This window comes from Sebastes umbrosus, chromosome 24 (genome assembly GCF_015220745.1).
Source record: "Sebastes umbrosus isolate fSebUmb1 chromosome 24, fSebUmb1.pri, whole genome shotgun sequence".
Lineage (NCBI taxonomy): Eukaryota > Metazoa > Chordata > Actinopteri > Perciformes > Sebastidae > Sebastes > Sebastes umbrosus.
Genome location: NC_051292.1, coordinates 661480 through 675712, shown reverse-complemented (window position 1 = coordinate 675712; position 14233 = coordinate 661480). Strand labels below are relative to the sequence as shown.

General features: G+C 39.9%; 1 protein-coding gene across 21 annotated transcripts in view; it reads left to right on the top strand.

Annotated features, from left to right (window-relative positions):
- The window catches only part of LOC119483637 (CLIP-associating protein 1-B-like), a 46320-nt gene extending 35982 nt beyond the window's left edge, over nt 1-10338 (top strand). For 10 of the 21 annotated variants that reach the window (XM_037761921.1, XM_037761919.1, XM_037761932.1 and 7 more), the window contains 13 exons: nt 299-521; nt 677-772; nt 2445-2597; nt 2711-2817; nt 3822-3947; nt 5949-6096; nt 6195-6414; nt 6508-6561; nt 6975-7222; nt 7317-7445; nt 7619-7825; nt 7918-8034; nt 9483-10338. In XM_037761921.1, the coding sequence (XP_037617849.1) occupies nt 299-521; nt 677-772; nt 2445-2597; nt 2711-2817; nt 3822-3947; nt 5949-6096; nt 6195-6414; nt 6508-6561; nt 6975-7222; nt 7317-7445; nt 7619-7825; nt 7918-8034; nt 9483-9566 (1912 nt within the window). In that variant the 3' untranslated portion in view covers nt 9567-10338. The remainder of the gene's footprint in view (nt 1-298; nt 522-676; nt 773-2444; nt 2598-2710; nt 2818-3821; nt 3948-5948; nt 6097-6194; nt 6415-6507; nt 6562-6974; nt 7223-7316; nt 7446-7618; nt 7826-7917; nt 8035-9482) is intronic. The other 11 variants (XM_037761939.1, XM_037761938.1, XM_037761936.1 and 8 more) reach the window with 5 other exon arrangements.
- The last annotated feature ends 3895 nt before the right edge of the window (nt 10339-14233 follow it).

The window sequence follows — 14233 nt, the reverse complement described above, 5'->3', positions numbered from 1 at the left end:
AGAATAAAGTTGTCTATAAACTGCAGTTTTACGGTAGATCTACTTTTCTAAAATGTTTTGTTTTAATGATTTATCTATGTCAGCTGTACGCCTTGTGTCCGTTTAATCTAGAAGAAGAGGAAAGTGTTTTACAGCAGCAAGTATAAAATGAACTTTTTCTCTCCGCGTCCTCTCAATGATGTTTAAACTGAATTATTATGAACTGTTATTAATAAACAGTGTTTAAACTGAGGTTGGTTGAGTTAGTGTAATTATTATGAACTGTTATTAAAGTGAGATATTGTAACTGTGTCTGCAGAGATTCCTTCCCGTTCGAGCAGCAGTTCAACATCCTGATGCGTTTCATCGTGGACCAGACGCAGACGCCCAACCTGAAGGTGAAGGTGGCCATCCTGCGCTACATCGAGGCGCTCGCCCGCCAGATGGACCCGACCGACTTCGTCAACTCCAGCGAGACGCGCCTCGCCGTCTCGCGCATCATCACCTGGACCACCGAGCCCAAGAGCTCCGACGTCCGCAAGGTAAGCGTGCGTGGCGGCGTGGCAGCGTGGCGGCGTCTCGGTGCCACCTCCGTCTTCTCTCACTTCTTTTGAACTTCACTGTTTTCTTTTTTTGTTTTCACGTCTTGATTTTGTTCTTCCAAATCGCCCCTCCTCGCCCCCACCGCGCCCCCCAGACCCTTCATAACTGGGCAGGGGAGGAGTTCTCGGGCCGAGCCAGCACCGTGGCCTCTCTGCCTGGAGAGGGCAACCTGGAGGAGAGGTGCAAGCAGGTAGACTCTCCACCGACAGCATGAGCAGTATAACTCCTCTAACCAACAGCCAGGGAGCAGCCGGCTGTCTGTTCAGCCTCTTCAACACTAACGGCTCCCAAAGAACCGCGTCCTGGTTCTGTTTCATGTTCCGTAAACTCACTCACAGCACATGTTTCAGAGGACTGTTAATGTCCCGGCAGTGTGTGAATGAGACAAACATCAAGTTGTGCAGTTTAACTTTCGTCCGTGAACTTTGAAACGTGTGAATTACCTTGAAGGAGACTCGGAGGGGAAACCGCTCGTCCCGGCTTTTGCTTAACTTACTTTTCATTTTTGATTTGAATGGACTCGCTGCACGTTCGCTGCAACAGATACGCTTCTTAACATGTCTTTCACTCTCTTATTTACCTTCAAGTTGAACTCGTTCTCTTTCTCTTGTTTCATTTATTCTTCTAAATGTGAGTCAGCGTGTTAAAGCAACTTATTTCTGTGTGGAAGGTCAGGAGATTTTGATTTTATACATTCACTGAGTTCATCTCTCCTTAAATTTATTAATTAGAATTTAAATTAAATGTGTGAGTTTTTTTCTTGATTATAAAGTCATAAATTTACAAGAAAAAAAACAAGATTGAAATCGCAAATTTATGAGAAAAAACTTGAATATTCTCTGAGATTATAGTCTCAAATTTACGACAAAAAAATATCCTCTAAGATTAAAGTCATAAAAGTTACAAGAAAAAACGTTGATATTCTCTGAGTTTATAGTCATAAATGTACGATAAAAAAACGTGAATATTTTGAGATTAAAGTCTCAATTTTATGAAAAAAAACTCTCAAATTTAAGAGAAACAAATTTAATATTCTCTGACATTAAAGTTACTAATTTACAAGAAATAACTCAAATTTACGAGAAAAAATTTAAATATTCTGAGATTAAAGTCGGAAATTTACAAAGAAAAACTTGAATATTCTCTGAGATTAAAGTGGTAAATGTACGAGAGAAAAAAACCTTACTGAAAACTGATTATATTATTATTATACTGAATTCTGAGATTATAAATTTAGAAAAAGACTTGAATATTCTGAGAATAAAGTTGCAAATTTACGAGAAGAAACTCTGTGACGCTTGCCGTGTTCTATGCCTACAGTGGATGACCTCATCAAATTATACTTTGCAATAATTGCAATAAATGTGCTGGTTTTTATTCCTGTGTGACTGCTGAAGAAGTAGAAACCCATTTGTCTCATTAATACCAACATTCAGTCAACTCACACACAAAAACGGTTATCAGAATGAGTGTAATATGTAGTGAGTATTTATCTCTGTCCCTTTCTTACTCTAAAAGCACGACAGGCATTCAGAGAGGTTTAATATATTAATCCTGTCTGAATGGGGCAGATCGCTGCACTAGAAACTCTTGAAGTAAATCAACTTGTATTGTTATATCATAATAATAATAATAATAATAATAATAAAAAGCAGGAGGAAGTTTACAGTCGTCATGCTCAAAGCGGCAAAATGTCTGCAGTAAAAATATTTAAAAACCTTCGACTGACGCCTCAAACAGCTCGTGGCAACAGCACACACACACACACACACATATATTGAGTTATGTTAAGTGGCGTGTGTGTGTGTGTGTGTGTGTGTGTGTGTGTGCGTGTGTGTATGTGTGTGTGTGTGTGCGTGCAGGCGGCCCAGGTGGTGCTCATCGCCCTGTTTGAGCTGAACACGCCGGAGTTCACCATGCTGCTGGGCGCTCTGCCCAAGACCTTCCAGGACGGGACCACCAAGCTGCTGCACAATCACCTGAGGAACGCCAGCGCCAACAGCGGCATCACCATGGTAACGCACATACACACACACACACACACACACACACACCTACCTCTCATTTCCAGATGTTTTTGGCGGTGTGTGTCTAAAGCCAGTTGTGTGTTTTTTGTGTTGATTTGCAGACGTCTCCCAGTAACTCGGCAGGTCGGACGCCACCGCGGCAACCGAGCAGCCGCAGCAGCCCGCTGACCTCCCCCACCAACTGCTCCCATGGGGGGCTCTCTCCCAGGTACGCCACCCTCACCTGACCTCTACCTGTTCATCTAAAGACATCACAGTCTGAGTTCCTGCATCAGAAGTATCGTTTATACAGTACCTGTTCTGTATTGATATCAGAGATACCAGCTGATTTATACGTCATTCTGTTACAATATATATATAAATATATCAGATATATCACAGTCTGAAGTCTGAGTCACAAAGTAAAGAAGTGATCAAATTAAACTTAATATTTCACTCAAATTTAGCAAAACAATTTAATAATTTGAAGAGATATCTTTTAATTAATTAATCAATTAATTATTACATGTGCAAAGAAGAAAGTTTAATTTGTTGTTTTCTTGTTCTTGAACAAAGTGATCAATATATGTTTTTATTTTTCTTATTAATTTCATTAATTTAGCACTTTAATCTCCAAAAATATCTCAGTTTTTTTCACTTTAAATTCGTGAGCTTTTTCTCAAAAATTTGGTTCTTAAATCTCAGAAAATATACAATTTGTTTTCTCTTAAATTTGTCATTTTTTTCTCGAAATTTCTCATTTTAATTTCTGAGGATATCTATTATTTCCACATAAATATACCACGTTAATCTCAGAATATCCAAGTTTTCTATTAAATCAGTTTTTATTTCAGTTGATTCAGGATCATCTTCAGTCCCAGTTAAACCATTTAAGAGGACGTTTTTAGTGGGAAATAATCTGCAAAAGCAACAAAGAGATAAAAGCCTATTATTCTCTATCTTTAGAGACTCATGACACATTTCGACTCGAGCATGTGACACGTTAAATGATGATGAAGAGTTTAGCAGCATGATGCTGGAGCCACTTCTCCAGCCGGTCGCACTAACACTGACTGAGAACACTGCTTCTCTTGATTTCCTATCTTCTGTCTGGGCTGCTCTTCCTCCTCCTCCTCTCCCTCTCCTCCTCCTCCTCCTCCTCCTCTCCCTCTCCTCCTGCTCCTCCTCCTCCTCCTCCTCCTCCTCCTCCTCTTCCTCCCCGGCTGGTTGCAGTCGGCTGTGGGGTTGGAGCGCAGACGGGCTCTCCAAGTTCCCTCCTCCACCCTTCCCCTCCCCTCTTCCTCCACCCGCCGCCCACTCCTCCTCCCTCAAGGCAGTGAGGCGAGCGTACTCACCCAGGTAACCCCACCCCCTCTTCCTCCTCTTCCTCCTCCTCCTCCTCCTCTTCCTCCTCCTCCCTGTTACGGGGTTTCACAGTGACCGAAGTATAGTCACATTTATCTACGACAGCATATTAGATAAATAAATACCGAGCCGGGAGAACGGCGCAATATTCAGAGGAAAGAAATCTGAATTTCCGAGATTAAAGTCGTGAATTTCCAAGAAAAAACTTGGATATTCTCTGAGATTATAAAATCATACATTTCTGAGAAAGTTATTTTATTTTTTTTATTTATTTCTCATAAATTTGTGAGGTAGTTTTTTCTAGTAAATTTACCACTTATATCTCAGAGTATATCCAAGTTTTCTGTGGTAAATCTCAGAGAATATGCAATTTTTTCATGTAAATTTGTGAGTTATTTTCTTTTACATTTACCACTTTAATCTCAGAGAATATCAGATTTTTTTTTTCCATAAATGTGTCAGTTTTTTCTCATAAATTTAGCACTTTAAACTCAGAAAACATTTTTATATTTTTATTTTTTTTTATGTTTTTTTTCACATACATTTTTTGATTTATTTCTCGTAAATTTGTGAGTTAGTTTTTTCTAGTAAATTTACCACTTATATCTCAGAGAATATCTGATTTTTTTTGTGGTAAATCTCAGAATACGCAATTTTTTTTCATGTAAATTTGTGAGTTAGTTTCTCGTAAATTTAGCACTTTAACCTCAGAAAACATTTATATATATATATATATATATATATATATATATATATATATTTTCTTTTAAATATAGTTTTTTTTCACCTAGATTTTTTTGTTTTTCCTTGGAATTTACCACCCTAGTCTCAGAGAATATCGGAGTTCCTTGTCGTAAATCTCATAGAATAATATTTTTTTTCAACTACATTTTTTGAGTCGTTTTTCTCGTAAATTTGTGATTTTAATCTCAGAGAATATCAGAGTTTTTTCATGTAAAGTTTTTTTCTTGTATCTTTACCTTTTTTAATCTTGGAAAATCCAAAGCTTTTTCTCTGTAATTATTATATTTTTAAACCTACAATGTCCCTAACACGCTGTCGTATTTATCCTTGTAACAATCCATAAAATATATTTTTAAATATACTTGTGCACAAAATTCTCTCTCCCCGATCAACTCTTTTCAAATATAGAATAATAAATTAAAAACGTTCAAGTTAAGCTCCAGAAGGGGCTGAACGAGTCGGAGAGAGACATCTCTGTTGTCCTGTGAAACCTCTGAAATTCTCCAACTGTCTCATCTGTCCTCACTTCTGCAGCAGTTTGTGTCTCCATCTGCTCAACTTGTCCGTCGCCGTCCGTTCGTTTGGTTTAACGTTGCTTTGTCGTCGTCGGCGTCTCTGTGCTCGACTCACCTGTGCGTCTCCGCCTGCGTCAGTTTGTCAACATGCACGGTTGCACGTGTACTGATGCATTGTGGTAAACAGAAACCGTGGACTCAAAGTGTGACTCTGCTGTGCTGTCTGTTTCCTGGTCATGGACAAAAAGGGTTTCAGACCCACTTCGGCTTTGTTCTGCAAAGTGTCAAATAGAAAGTTACAGTTACAGTCTGCAAGGACTCAGTTTGGTCCATGTCTAGGAAAGTTCCTCAATCATTACTGTGACGTACTATCATGTCATGTTTGTGGGGTTTTTCTTTCAAATTTACATCTTTAATCTCCAAGAATATCCCAGAGTTTCCTTATTTAAATCTCTTTTACTATTCTAGTTTTTTTCTTGTTAATTTGTGATTTTAATCTCAGAGAATATCTGAGTTTTATTTTTTTAATTAATAGGATATTATATATATTTTTTTCTTGTTAATTTCTGATTTTAATCTCAGAGAATATTCAGTATTTTTCCTTGTACGTTTCTGTTTCCTGTACTTCCACAAATGAGAAGCGATTGTTGTGGGATCATGTTGGAGTTGAGTTTCCCCCTGATGATGAAAGCAGCTCTAACTCTCACGGGATGGTCTTCTTCCTCCCTCGCTGCAGCATGCTGGAGTATGACAGTGAGAACCTGAACACAGAGGAGATCTACAGCTCTCTCCGCGGCGTCACCGAGGCCATCCAGAACTTCAGCTTCCGCAGCCAAGAAGACCTGATGGAGCCGCTGAGGCGAGACGGCAAGAGGGACGGCACGGTGAGGAGGACAGTTTACAGTTTAGGAACAGTTTCATACTGTGAGTCTTTCTGAGGTAAGTCGGGTAATCTTGGTGTTGTGATAATGTCGTTCTTCAGAGCGGCGTCGGGGCGTCCTCAGACTCTGACGTGGTGGGAGGAGGACGCATGGCCCTAGACAACAAGACGTCGCTGCTGAACACGCCTTCGCCGCGTTCCTTCGCCGGGCCTCGCTTCAGAGACTACAACCCGTACAACTACACGGACGGCATCAGCACCCTGGACAAAGCCGCCCTGAAGGAGGCGCTGTACGAGGACGCCGTGGAGCAGCTGAGAGACGGTGAGAACCTCTTCGGGTCACGAAGTTATTCATCTTTGTGTTGGTGTTTAGTTTGTCAGGTTGTGTCTTTAAACACAAATGTTGTGTTTGCAGGCAGCAGACAAGAATGTGTGGAAAACAAGATGATGAACCCCAAAAGCTTCCCCGGTAACGACATGTTGCATCACTGAGTCTGAGAAAAACTGACTTCTGTTGAGGAGCGTTTCAAAACCAAAACGTCCACACAGCAAACTGACGACTTCATTTCTACGTCTGTTTATCTTTTAGTTGATTTAAATCTGAGCTTCAGACTTCAGACATACATTTATTAGAAAAAAAAATCTAATTTGCAAGATTATGAAGTCACAAATTTTGAGAAAAAACTCAGATATTCTTTGAGTTAAAGTGGCAAATTGACGAGAAAAAAACGTTGCCGTGGTTGGCGTTACCACGGTTTTGCACTCCTATATTTCCGAGTTTTGTGACTTTATAATCATGCAAACTTAGTGAATTTTTCCTTATATATTTGTCCACTTTAATCTCACACTGACTTCATAACTGGTCTTAAATTCTGCCCAAAGTAACACAGCGTTTATCTAACATCTGCCGTACGACTGGTCCTGCAGCAAGCCCCGCCGAGCAGCTGCAGCTGGTGGGGGAGCTGCTGAAGGAGCTGTCCCAGGGCCAGGCTGGGGAGCGGGGCCCCGAGGAGCGACGGGGGACCCTGCTGGAGATGCTGAAAGTGGCCCGAGAGGACAGCCTGGTGGTGTGGGAGGAACACTTCAAGACCATGCTGCTGCTGCTGCTCGAGACGCTGGGAGACAAAGACGTGAGGCCCAGCAATCCGTCTTCCGTCTCCTCTGTAAACTGCAAGCTTCTCTTGTAAGTCGTCTTGAACATGTGACTTGGTCTCTCTCTCTCAGCACACGATCCGGGCGCTGGCCCTGCGGGTCCTGAAGGAGATCCTGAGGAACCAGCCGGCTCGCTTCAAGAACTACGCCGAGCTCACCATCATGAAGACGCTGGAGGCTCATAAAGACTCGCACAAGGAGGTGAGGACGCGCTGTTTAAGGGCAGTATAGGAGTAGTACTTTTACAAGTATTTTTTCCCCTCAATGTGGCCCCTACCTCACTGTAAATGTTTTGCGGCTCCAGACAGATTTGTCTCTTTTGATAGTAAAGGTTTCCGTACCCTGCCCTACATCATGCTCTCTCTCCTCTGCAGGTGGTGCGTGCGGCGGAGGAGGCGGCCTCCACGCTGGCGGCCTCCATCCACCCGGAGCAGTGCATCAAGGTCCTCTGTCCCATCGTGCAGACGGCCGACTACCCCATCAACCTGGCCGCCATCAAGATGCAGACGAGGGCCATCGAACGCATCACCAAGGAGCCGCTGCACCAGCTGCTGTCTGACATCATACCTGGACTCCTGCAGGTGAGACACCGTCGGTGGGACATGTGTTGTAAGTCTCAGGAGTCCAGAGAGTCCTCCAGTGTTTCACTCAGTGAAATGTTCTGCTGTCGCAGGGCTACGACAACACGGAGAGCAGTGTGAGGAAGGCCAGCGTCTTCTGCCTGGTGGCCATCTACTCTGTGATCGGAGAGGAGCTGAAGCCTTACCTGGCTCAGCTGACCGGCAGCAAGGTACACCTATTTCCTGTCTTTCAGCCCTCATTTATTTCATCAGCAGAGGTTCAACATCCAGCTGCAGACAGAGCAAACATCTGGCCAAACATTCCCAACGTTTGGCCGCTGCTTCTCACCAGCTGTGACATCTAAGGATCGTTGGTAGGTCGGGTAAACTCTGTCACAACATCTATCATCAGTTATTGACTCTGGAAGTCTCATTGAGATCAAAACCAACAATAAAACAATCATCCAACAATATCTAATAATGATATTAGTCCTGTGTGGATCAATCAAATAATACAGTTTGACAACACTCCAGATACGACGGCGTATTAGAGTTACTGTAGGTCAAGTTACGGAGCCGAGGGAGAGGGGGAATATTCCGAGAAAAAACTCTGAATTTCTGAGATTAAAGTGGCAAATAGACGAGAAAAAAAATCGCAAATTTGCAAGATTATAATCAAGATTATAAAGTTGTGAGATTATTCTCATAAATTTGCGACTTTAATCTCAGAGTTTTTTCTCCGGCTCTGTAATGATCATTTTTGACCTACAGTAGCTCTAATACGCCGTCGTTGATGGAGCATTAACCTCAGCTATACTGAAATGTGTTATCAAGTGGTTCAGTGGGTGTTTTCATGGCTCCGGCCTCAAGAGGCAGTAACGAGCTCAGTAACGAGCTCCGTAACGAGCTCAGTAACAAATACTGTAACGAGCTCCGTAACGAGCTCAGTAACAAGATCAGTAACGAGCTCAGTAACAAGCTCAGTAACGAGCAACGAGCTCCGTAACAAGCTCAGTAACAAGCTCCGCAACGAGCTCCGTAACAAATACTGTAACAAGATCAGTAACGAGCTACGTAACGAGCTACGTAACGAGCAACAAGCTCTGTAACGAGCTCAGTAACAAGCTCCACAACGAGCTCCGTAACAAATACTGTAACGAGCTCAGTAACAAGATCAGTAACGAGCTACATAACGAGCTACGTAACGAGCTACGTAACGAGCTACGTAACGAGCAACGAGCTCAGTAACGAGCAACGAGCTACGTAACGAGCTCAGTAACGAGCAACGAGCTCAGTAACGAGCTCAGTAACAAGCTCCGTAACGAGCTCCATAACGAGCTCAGTAACGAGCAACGAGCAACAAGCTCAGTAACAAGCTCAGTAACAAGCTCAGTAATGAGCAACAAGCTCAGTAACGAGTCTGATGAGCCGCCCGTCATCCGTTAAAGTGCCGAGGAGTTCTCGAAGCTGACCCGGCCGATAATGTGGTGTAAAGGTTGTTTCCTGTGACTCTAATAGAAGTTCCCAGCGAGAGCATCTCCAGTACGATAGGAAAACATGAATGTTCTCTTGGTAGTGCATCCAGTTAAATGACAAATTGCATCACCGGCGGAGGGAGATGGAGCGGTGAGTGTTTCAGAGAGAGTCCTCTAACTCTGCTGCTGTTTCCCTCCTACAGATGAAGCTGCTCAACCTGTACATCAAGAGAGCCCAGACCTCCACCAGCAACAGCAGCAGCTCCTCCGACATCTCCTCCTACTAACACCTTTCATTCCATCGGGCCGATCCGACCGGCAGCGTCTTCTTCTCCTTTCCATTTCATTCCTTCGGCTGCTGACGGTCTTGAGGAGCTCCAGATTCTTCTTCACCATCTTCTTGAAAGCTTGAAGGTGATCCTGGCAGCTAAGACGTTTCAGAACCAGGACCTCCACCTGAACCGCCATCTCCTTCTTCCTACCGCTAGAGTCACGAGCCTTAAAACTTGTATCTTCCGTCAGCGGAGCCGAGCCGACCGTAGAAAGCGCCTCTCCTCCTCGGTGATCCTGACGTATCTTTAAACTTCTAAGAGGTGTACCTTCCCTCCTCTCAGTGCCGGAGCAATCATCAGTATTTTTAGTCCTTTTTTAGTAACCCACTTCTTTGAACTGTTTTGCTTTGACACATCAAACCTTATTGTATATTGAATGTAAAGAGCTTTGAATGGATCTCACCTGTGTTTCTCCTTCCTGAACCACTGCCTCGTTGTACCCGGTGGATCGATCTGAACGAAGAACGTGTTAAACAAAGTGGCACTATAGTCTTTAAAAAGCTGGATTCAAGGGTCCAACTGAAGAAACAGAACCAACCTTTGACACCTTTAATGAGAGCTGCCGTTGCACTCGTTAACTTATTAGTGATAGCTCTCAGAAAACTGTGAAATCCTGAAGTTCCTGTTAGTTTCCATTGAGTGATCATTTGGCTGGCCAATGATTTGAAGCACTACAGTGATTTAAAGTTGTATTATTTGGGACCCAACGACCAGCAGAAGATAGAAGTGTGACACTTATCAGTTCATTTACCGTTTAGAACTCTATATGGACCATAGATTCAGAGATCTATATAGATATAGATCTATATAGATCATGTATAAACGATACGCCTCCGATCTCACGCATGTTCCCAACAGCTAAATGATGAATCATTTAAATGGACTATCATTTGAATTATAACTTACATAATTAAGAGTCTTAACGTAGAGTAGGAGGTTTTACACAATTAAATTTATGAGGAAAAAAATAATTTGTAAGATTATAAATTAATAATTTATGAGAAAAAAACAGTTTAGATTAATTGGCAGATTAATCAGCATAAACAACAATAAAGAAAATGATTATTAAATAAGTTATCTTTGTAAATGTAGTAAAAAGTAATTTAATTTACATTAATTTGATGATTTAAATGGAAATGAAACTGATAAGTGTCGCATGGACCTCCTTTGTCTTCTATATCTATATATATATTTAAACGATACAATGGATTTCTTTGTGAAGCTAAAGGTCCAGTTGTGTTTAAACTGGGAGTTTATTGGTTTGGTGATTTTATCAAGTCAACACTACTGCGATTTGTTGAGTTTCATTCCAAAATACTGTAATTAATGTTATATATTACACTTAAAAAAAGTCATCTAAAGGTCAAAATCAAGGTCTCAAATGTAGTGTTTACAACCTATTTCTGTTTTAACTCTTCCTAAATTGAATGTAAGTCACTTCGACCGTTAAAAATGTGAAATATTTGACTGAATCTGACAGAGACTGACAATCTGAATGATCGGATGATACTAAAAGCGAGCGCCGATGCTAACCGACGAATCGTAAAACGTGCCAGCGTCGACGGATAAAGAAAGGAGTGTTTGATCTTTGGACATTAGCAATAAACTCTGGAGAAATCCAGCGTGGATTTCCACGTCGAAGCACTGTAAATTACGCTCTCGCTGGTCAATGTACAGAAGTGTCATTTGTTTTTTTAAAGTGCACCTATAATGAAACGTTACTGCTGCTTATTATAACACTAATTAACGCGCCTAATAACTCCAGAGTGTGTGTGTGTGCTGTATCAGTTACCATACTGACAAACACTGAGACACTCCTCTGACTGGTGGAACTCTCCTGGAGCTAAACTCCACCCGTCTGGCACACAAGGGGAGTTCAAACAAACGCTACAGAGGAGCATTAACGAGTGTTTTAATGGAATATTTCGGGGGTTCGCTACGAGAAGAGAAGATTAATACCACTCTCATGCCTGTAGAGATGAGCTGCTGCATACGGAATCTGATTCATCATTAGAAATTTGCACATTACGAGGCATTACAGGTCCTCCGTCCTTCTGCTTCTGTAGTTATTTTAACCCAAACGTTGACTTATATTTCACGTAACTTCCGTACTTAAGTAACGCCACCTCTGTAGTTATTTTAACCCAAACGTTGATTTATTTGTCTCGTAACTTCCGTACTTAAGTAACGCCACTTCTCTAGTTATTTTAACCCAAACGTTAATTTATTTGTCACGTAACTTCCGTACTTAACTAACGCCACTTCTCTAGTTATTTTAACCCAAACGTTGACTTATTTGTCACGTAACTTCCGTACTTAACTAACGCCACTTCTCTAGTTATTTTAACCCAAACGTTAATTTATTTGTCTCGTAACTTCCGTACTTAAGTAACGCCACTTCTGTAGTTATTTTAACCCAAACGTTGACTTATTTGTCACGTAACTTCCGTACTTAACTAACGCCACTTCTCTAGTTATTTTAACCCAAACGTTAATTTATTTGTCTCGTAACTTCCGTACTTAAGTAACGCCACTTCTGTAGTTATTTTAACCCAAACGTTGACTTATTTGTCACATAACTTCCGTACTTAACTAACGCCACTTCTGTAGTTATTTTAACCCAAACGTTGACTTATTTGTCACATAACTTCCGTACTTAAGTAACGCCACTTCTGTAGTTATTTTAACCCAAACGTTGACTTATTTGTCACATAACTTCCGTACTTAACTAACGCCACTTCTGTAGTTATTTTAACCCAAACGTTGACTTATTTGTCACATAACTTCCGTACTTAAGTAACGCCACTTCTCTAGTTATTTTAACCCAAACGTTAATTTATTTGTCTCGTAACTTCCGTACTTAAGTAACGCCACTTCTGTAGTTATTTTAACCCAAACATTGACTTATTTGTCACGTAACTTCCGTACTTAACTAACGCCACTTCTGTAGTTATTTTAACCCAAACGTTGATTTATTTGTCTCGTAACTTCCGTAATTAACTAACGCCACTTCCGTAGTTATTTTAACCAAAACGTTGACTTATTTGTCTCATAGCTTCCATACTTACGTAACGCCACTTCAGTAGTTATTTTAACCAATCAATCGAATTTGCGCAATTATAAAGTTGTAAATTTATGGGAAAAAAACTAAAATTTGCAAAATTATAAAGTCGGAAATTTATTAGAAAAATCTAATTTTGAGATTATAAGGTCATAAATTTATGGAGAAAAAAAACACAAATTTGCAAAATTCTAAAATTGTAAATTCATGTGGAAAAAACACAAATTAGCAAATTTATAAAGTCGTAAATTTACTAATTAGTTTTCTATCGAACAACTAATCCACTTTGCCTGCTGGGAAAGTTTTTCTATTGAAACTGAATAAAGAAAATCTACTGACAGTTAAAGTGTTAGAATAAAGACAAACCAGGCTAGCAGACACGAGAGTGGCATGAATCGGCGAGGAAGCGACTAACCGTAGTTCCCGTCTTTGATGCGACGTGTTGAACCCAGAAAGTGAAGGATGCTGTTACTGAAGGCCTTATCTTATCTCAATACTCGGACTGTTAAATGTACTGTACCAGTGCCCGTCGTCATGACGACTCGATGAGCTTTTAACCGGACTGAATGTTGAAGTCCTCTACTACGACGGCATGTCCACGTCCAGTGATCCGAGTGTTCAGGCGACTCTGAGTCACTTCCCTTTACTCTTTTCTAGTGTGATTTATAAATACAACTTCTAAACTACGACCGCATGCGTTCAAAACAGGAATCTGTGTCGCTGTCGAATGTCGTCAGTTTCACTAAAAGCAACTCCAGATTTAAAAACATACTTTATAATAACCATACTTATAAAGTGTTAATTAAACTTGTTAACAAACGACGAATAATTAATAATGTTTACTAATTATTAGTATGTTATTTTAACAGTTTATTGTTGCACACATTATGACATTTTATATACTATATATATATATATATATAAGTATCTGTTATTGATTAATATATTGTTTGTAAAACATCTATAAACATTACATAGATTTAACAATTTGTTAATTGTTAATTATTGTTTTGTTAACAATCTATAAACATTATTTGGACGACTATTGTAAAGTTGTAAGTGATGATTATAATTAATTGTTAAATGGTTAATAAATACTTTGTAAAGCATCTATAAACATTATTTAGATAGATAGTTAATACTTTGTTAACAGTTAATAACAGTTAACAATTTGTTACAGGTTTACACATCATTTAGTAATCACTAACAAATCCTTAATGTAGTATATAAAATGTTATAATGTGTGCAACAATAAACTTATTTAAATTAAATTATTTCATATTACACAAACTAATGATAAAATTAAACATTTAACAATGTGTTATAATCATCAGTTGTAACTTTATTATAGTCATCCAAATAATGTTAACAAGCCAATAATAAACCATTAACAAATTGTTAAAAATATCTATATAATATTTATAGACGTTTTACTATTTCTTTAGAGTTTAGAAATAATAACCATTAAGAAATACTTAAGTATAAAGTATATAAAATGTTATGTGTGCAACAATAAACAGTTAAAATAACTTTACTAATAATGAGTATTATTAATGTTAAC